General features: G+C 33.1%; 1 protein-coding gene and 1 pseudogene across 1 annotated transcript; one reads left to right on the top strand and one right to left on the bottom strand.

Moving 5' to 3' along the window:
* On the top strand, window positions 1-1,206 carry LOC149138687 (LRR receptor-like serine/threonine-protein kinase SIK1 pseudogene; annotated as a pseudogene).
* A 2,589-nt stretch (window positions 1,207-3,795) lies between these two features.
* On the bottom strand, window positions 3,796-5,534 carry LOC149138686 (hydroxycinnamoyltransferase-like). Its single transcript, XM_089448213.1, has 2 exons — window positions 5,009-5,534; window positions 3,796-4,939 (listed from the first exon to the last, which is right to left on the bottom strand). The coding sequence occupies exons 1-2, from the start codon at window positions 5,447-5,449 to the stop codon at window positions 3,869-3,871; spliced, it is 1,512 nt and encodes a 503-aa protein (XP_089304339.1). The 5' UTR covers window positions 5,450-5,534; the 3' UTR covers window positions 3,796-3,868.
* Between the last annotated feature and the right edge of the window lie 1,696 nt (window positions 5,535-7,230).

The following is a 7,230-nucleotide window of genomic DNA, read 5'->3' as shown; positions in this document are numbered from 1 at the left end:
ATGAGGCTAGTAGTATTGCATATGGACATGGCCCTCTACATGTATGGTGACATAATTAAAATCATAGAAAATTTGAATGAGAAATATGTAATTGGTTATAATGCTACAAGCACAATTTATAAATGTGTTCTCGAGAATTGGAAGCTAGTTGGTGTTAAAAGACTATACACACATTATTCACAAAATTTGCGCCAATTCGAAACTGAGTTTGAGACTGTTGGAAGAATCAAGCATCATAATATTGTGGGTTTGCATGGTTATTATCTTTCCCCACATGGAAATTTGTTGTTCTATGACTACATGGTGAATGGAAGTCTATGGGACATCTTACATGCTCAGTGAAATGGATGGTAAAACCCGTCTAGAAATTTACACGTATAATGGTCATATAGCCTTTAGCAAAAGATTCTAACCAACCTTTCATATATAGTGAATTATTTATAATGGCCTACTTAGATAATCCAAGCAATGCATTTTGCATTTAGTATCTTCAAAGACGATAAAAATAGACTGGAACACGTGTCTAAGTATTTCTTTGGGAGCTGCACAAGGTTTATCATATCTCCATCATGACTGTAACCCATGTATTATTTACAAAGATGTAAAAACTTCCACCATTGTCTTAGATAACAATTTGAAGCACATTTTCAAACTTTTTCATTACCAATTGTATCCCTTTTGCAAAAACGCACACCTCTACCTATGTTATGGGTACTATTTGTTATATTGACCTTGAATATGCAAGGACATCTAAGCTTAATGAGAAGTATGATTTGTACAACTATGAAATTGTTATTTTAGAGCTAATAATAGGGAGGAAAGATGTGGATAATGAATCTAATTTTCTTCAATTGGTAAGATGATAATACCTCTGAATTTACTTCAGTTGGGATTGTCCTTTTGTCAATTATGAAGCCAATTTGTTTTGGTATATTGCATGGATGAAGAAAATAAAGAAATAACCTTGATTTATTTAAAATGCACATTTGAATACAGATTTTATCAAAAGTAGATAATGATATAGTAAGGGAAACTATAGACGAAGAAGTAGCAACAACTTGCACAGGTCTTGGGGTTGTAAGAAAGATCTTCCATATTTCATTTCTTTGCACAAAGAGACAACCTTTTTACCACCCAACCATGCATGAGGTTACCATAGTCTTGTAGTCATTAGTACCTGCTTCTAAACAAGCTTCAGGTATCTGATTAAACCCACCATCCCCCAGAAACAACTACAGGATATATTTGGATGAGTACGTGGAAGGCAATCACAAAGAAGTTCTAAGGAGCATGAGCAACACTTCTAATGGACATCTTTTTATGAGATTTGGCAAGGTTATTTCACATAAAATTGTTTGACTATTATGAAGGCTTGAAGAAGCCAAAGATGGAGCTCATAATCAAAAGTGTATCCAATTGTTCATTCTTCCATATTGTTGTTAGTGGAAAATAAAGCTAGCCTCTTACATCCAAAGCTCAAATTTTGCAATTTTGTTTATGGAACAGAGTCTGCTAGAAAAGTCAGAGCTTGGTAGTTAGAGAAAATGAGAGTTCTTAGTGTTATGAGCTGATGCTTTGTGTGTGGTTTTGCAAAGTGGCCATTTAGAATATCTGTAACATTTTTGTTGCTCGAGTGGTTTCCTAATTGAAGTTTAGCAACCTATATATGACATCCAATAGGATATTGTGTAGTACCCAAACATGAACCTGAATATTGTTGCTTTAAGGTGGGAAACATTGTTGAAAGAAGATATAGATCATGTTACAAGACAATAATGAGCATCTTTTGTCAACCCTCATCCCTTAAATACAAAGGCTAGAATGGAGTCATCCTTTGTAGCATGACAACAATATATACACTTAAAATTGTTAATGGTGGATATATGTGTACATGAAGAATATTGTATGTTTCTTTATTAAATATCAGTCCTTGAATGTAGCTTTTCTTGCAAGAAGTGAGTATTGTTTTCATCTTTCTTGTTTTCCCTATTTGTTTGATGATTTTTCCCCTGCCAAGCTTTGGGGTTGAAATAATCTCCATAGGAAAACCATGTTCTCAAGTCAGGTCTCAATAGTCATTAGGAAACTATGCTCTCTAGGTGGGTTTGCACCTCCTATTTAGGAGATCATTTTTGCATATTTTGCCTTGTTAGATTAAATCACCAACAAGATAGAATGGAAAATCCTCTGTGTTTTTTTTTTTTTTGAAATTTTGAGGTGAATTGTCTACTAGGTGAAATTTAAATATGGAAATAATGTGTATCATGTGTGTGCTTATTAGGTATCTTGCTTCAACTATTTGTGTGTGAGGGATGGGGTGGATTAGATTGACATCGACAACAGATGGCAGGCTGGCACATGTTATTTCTTCAACCAAATAGGTGTTGTCCTGTGAAAAATGAATAGGTTATCCACCTGATATGATGCAAATGCTCTTTTATCTTTGTTTTCAAACATATGGCTGTTGATTTGCTGAGGAAAATGACACTTATTTATGAAAATCACTTAATTATATGATGAATCAATACTTGGGTTTTGCAGACATTACAAATAATAATACCAAGCAAGGGATTTTGTAAAACATTCATGGCACATGGTACAATAATGTTGCCAAACTTATTCTAGAATGATTAGAGATACTTGTGGTCTTAGTGTTGGGTGAAAAACCCATTACTCATTCAAGGTTGTTGTGTTCATTGTAGCACTTAGTATGTACTCTTGTGCAATTAATTGAAGCAAACATATGCATTGGGTCGTGGAATAATTGTATTGCTTGCTCCTTGTGCTAAGAACCTTGCATGGGGTTAAGGTTAGGTGCAAATTAGGTTCCATAAGTACTTGCATAACTCTTTAAAGGGAGTTAGCTCAATGGAAGAGCATCTGCCTTGTAAGAAGGAGGTCCATTGTGTCTTAACACGAATTAATTAAGGATATTGTAGCTTGCTTTTAATTAAATACTTTTTATATTGATTTATTTAAATGATGAAATATTTTCTGTGTTCATTGTTTTATATTCTCAAAAGAGACAAAAGTGATGTTGTATTGTCTTTAAATATATTTTTAATTGTCTTTAGGGAGACAATAGCTAGGATTAAAGACATTGTCTCTATAAAGACAATATGTCTTTAATCCCAACTATTGTCTCTAAGAGGCAAAAATGACATTGTCTCCTAGAGACGAAAATGACATTGTCTCCTAAGAGACAATAATGCTTGTGTTATATATTGTCTTTATAATGTTTGTGTAAATGACATTGTCTCCTAAGAGACAATAATGCTTGTGTTATATATTGTCTTTATAATGTTTGTGTTATATATTGTCTATATAGAGACAATTTTTCAAAACAATAATTTGAGACACTCGGTTAAAGACAATACACAAGTTTTTGTTGTCTCAAGTTAAGATAATTTATCCAAAAAATGTTTCAAATATTGTCTTAAAAGACAATACAGAAGTTTTTGTTATCTCAAGTTAAGATAATTTACCCAAAAAATGTTTCAAATATTGTCTTAAACCCCCTATATATAGTAGTGATGGTATTTTGAAATTAAGACAAAGTGTGTTATTATCTTTATCATTCCTTACTCTTATGTTTAATTCAATTAATTTTCTGATAATTTATATATTTTATTAGCTTGACTCCCATTATAATCCAGAATAAATGTATTATTATCTTTTTCCGTTCCCTAGTCTTATTTTTAATTCAAATAATTTTCTGAAAATTTATATATTTTATTAACATAAATGAAATAAATATTTGAGAAAATAATCAAAATGGTATTCCAAAGACATCTATTAGAAAACAAAAGAAGATTCCTCATTAGATTCCTCATTATATGCAACTACTTTTAATGAAGCTTAATCTTTATTAGTGAATCAAATTCAACAACTCCCGTGTGCAGCGAGAAAGAAGGACTACACACGAAATAAGAAAAGAAACATCATCAATCGGGATAACCATGAGCATCTGTTTCAGGGATTCCATCTGATGGCGAGGGAGTTTGGTGGACACAGCAATACTCTTTCCTCCTCCTCTTCCGGGGAACATCATCATCTGTCCAATTCCTATCAAGGAAGGAGCCTGCACACTCACTGGCCTCCCCCATCCGTGGTCGATCTCGTAAACAGGAAATTTGGGAGACATCGATGTCATTACAATGTAATCGCTACATAAATTTCCAAGAGTTGGGTCTATGTTGCCGCTGCCAAGATGAGATTCAACGAAATCTACAAAATTATTGATGTGCACATCTGAGGCACAGCAAGAGATGATTTCTTGGATGAGAGCCGCAGCAAACACGATATCCTCCCCCAATAACTGTTTGGCCGTTGTCCGGGCAATACCGCTGCATATACAGTTCCCAAAATACGTTGGAGGCAATGGCGGTTTTACCCGCCCTCTGAATTCAATAGGAACTCTAAAACAAACAGGCTTGTTTTCTGGAACTTGTCTAGCTTTCATTACGCATCTCCAAAACTGCGCCGAAACTGCTACAAATGAAGTTGAAGCGCCGGATCGTTCCTTCAAAGCTTCAATTACTTTTTCGCTGAAATGAAAAGTTGAGATTTCCAGATTTGTTTCTTCTTCGACAGATTTCTGGATAATATTGCTCCTGTTTTCCACTGAACCATCAACAGCGCTTGAATTGATTTCTGAATATTTTATGGCCATTGGATTATCTCGAACAAACCTGAAAATTTGCGCTTCCTTGATAAAATCGGTGATAACTTCTTCAGCCCTCAAATAAAGGTTGGGTATTGCGCGATCTCCATTGTCCCGCTGAAAAACTGTTCTCATGTGGTGAGGACTCTTGGAAATTGGAAGTTCTCTGCTACACTCTGCCCAACTGCTCATGAAATGCGAAAAGGAATTCCCGTCTGCAATTACGTGATGAAAATTGGCTCCCATGCAAAATCCGCCTCCCTGGAAAGCAGTGACCTGCAGTAGCCATCGTTACTTTTGAAACATTATCCGTAGGAAAATGTAAAGCGAGTGAATTTTTCATACCTGTATTGAGAGAAGTGAATCGTCATCCTTTCCATGGCGGATCTGGACAAGTTCCGTGAAGAAGTATTTGTGCTGAAAATTATCAATTTCCACATCCTCAAATGCCATGTCGATGGTTGCTTCAACGAACTCCACTCCCTCATCGTTGCAATCAATTTGGGGCCGACCTGATTCTCGTCCCTTCATATCCAACCGACCTGCAAATGGAAAGAAATCCACCAGAACTAACGACAGGCTTGTCTTCAGCTTCTCCACCATAGTAGGAAAATCCATGGCAGCAGTAATGTCTGGTATTTTATAGAAAAGAAGTATTCCCACGTTGTTAGAGGGTATGTTACTAATGTCTATGGCAGATAGGAACATGCTATGCTTAGCAGTAGGCATGGCTGGTGCAACAGTGGAAATCCTCGATACCTTTACTTTCATTTGGACTCCTGCCATGGCCGCAGGATACAAGATATACCGAAAAGTAGGTTCGTGAAATTATTGATTGAAGATCTCTTATGGATTGGGCCTGGTTCAACTCTTTACAATAGTTATACTTTAATATATGAATAAATGTGATATTTTATAATTAGTGATATTTAGAAGTAGGACAGTCAATGTAGGACATTCAGTATGATAGTGATTATTGTTATCTACGTTGATTTATTATGATAGTGATTATCGTTATCTATCCCTGCAGGTTGATTTATTCAGGGAATTAATTGACGGTGGTTCATAATGAGATATGCTTTTATTAGTGCCAGATACTTTACTCCTTATCGATAGGGTCTACCTTATCACTTTGAACCCAAGACTTCCCTTATCCATAGGGTCTACCTTATCACTTTGAACTCAAGACTTTCGGTTCTGTAAGATTTATGTATGGCCACGTCGGATTCCGCAGGAAACGTGTCGGGACGCGGATTACATGAAATCGATAGGAGAATTATCATGTTTTTAACTGGTTTTTGAGGTCCGCCTGTTGCGGGAACGATGGAGCCGTCGCTGTCGGTTGTGTGTCAGGATTAGGTTGACGTTACAGAACGACAAAATCGTAGGAAACACGTGATGAGAGATAAAACGTGGTTGACAGATGGTATTGTAACGGTCATTTTCATAAAACATTCAACATTTTATCAATGACGACGGATCTGAAATCTCACCATGAATCTCACCATGAAAACGAAAGCGTGTGATTATTTATTTAAATTATCTACTATAATGATAGGGTATATATATGAAATGATATTAAAATAAATAATTTAATAAATAGAAAAAATATTTTAATAATATAATTTATTTAATTAAATAATAATAATAGATTATATATATGAAACGATATTAAAATAATCTTTATCATAACACTGATTTTTTTAGTTTTTTACGATATTAAAATTACAGTGAGCTTGGGATGCTTTTCTCCAAGTTTTTTTGAGTATAAGAATAAATAAGTCTTAAATCAAACTAAATAATTTGTTTCTTTAGGTCCAATAAACTAAAGTTTGGTCTTAGTAGAGGTTAACCACTACCACCATCATCATCATCAAAATAAATAATTTGATAAATAAAAAAATATTTCAATAATATAATTTTATTTAATTAAATAATTATCACTATAATGATAAGCTATATATGAGAAATGATATTAAAATAAATAATTTAATAAATAGAAAAAATATTTTAATTTTAATTAATTAAATAATTATAGATAAATGAGATGATTTATATGTTTCTCTAGTTTAGAACAAGGTACATTGACTGAAGCAATTTCCGTTTTCTAAACCTTTTTTCGTCTGTTGAATGTGGATTATTACATCACTGCTTACATCAACGCATAATACATTATTTCGTCAAATAAAATTGAGTGAAAGTCATTCCGTGGAAGGTGCTGTTTTTTTGTGTAAATATTATTTTCGTAATAATATAAATATTTATTATAATAATAAGGATCGAATTGGTCATCACATTTTCCTAATTAATTTACTTTATATTTTAAATGAATACATGATTCTTTCATTTCTGGAATTAATTATATATATATGAATGACGGAGGAATTACATTATCAAAATTTTGTTTTCTTTATTACTTAATTGTTTATAAAATTATAATTATAATTATTTAAATATAAATAAATATTACATTTATTTTAAAGTTGTTTTCTTTTTACTTAATTGTTTATAAAATTATAATTATAATTATTTAAATATAAATAAATAGTAAGATTTATATTGATGTT

This window comes from Pinus tabuliformis, chromosome X (genome assembly GCF_031772625.1).
Source record: "Pinus tabuliformis cultivar Carrire ecotype Pingquan chromosome X, CPIR1, whole genome shotgun sequence".
NCBI lineage: Eukaryota > Viridiplantae > Streptophyta > Pinopsida > Pinales > Pinaceae > Pinus > Pinus tabuliformis.
The sequence above is the reverse complement of the archived record's forward strand: the minus strand, read 5'-3'. Positions and strand labels throughout refer to the sequence as shown.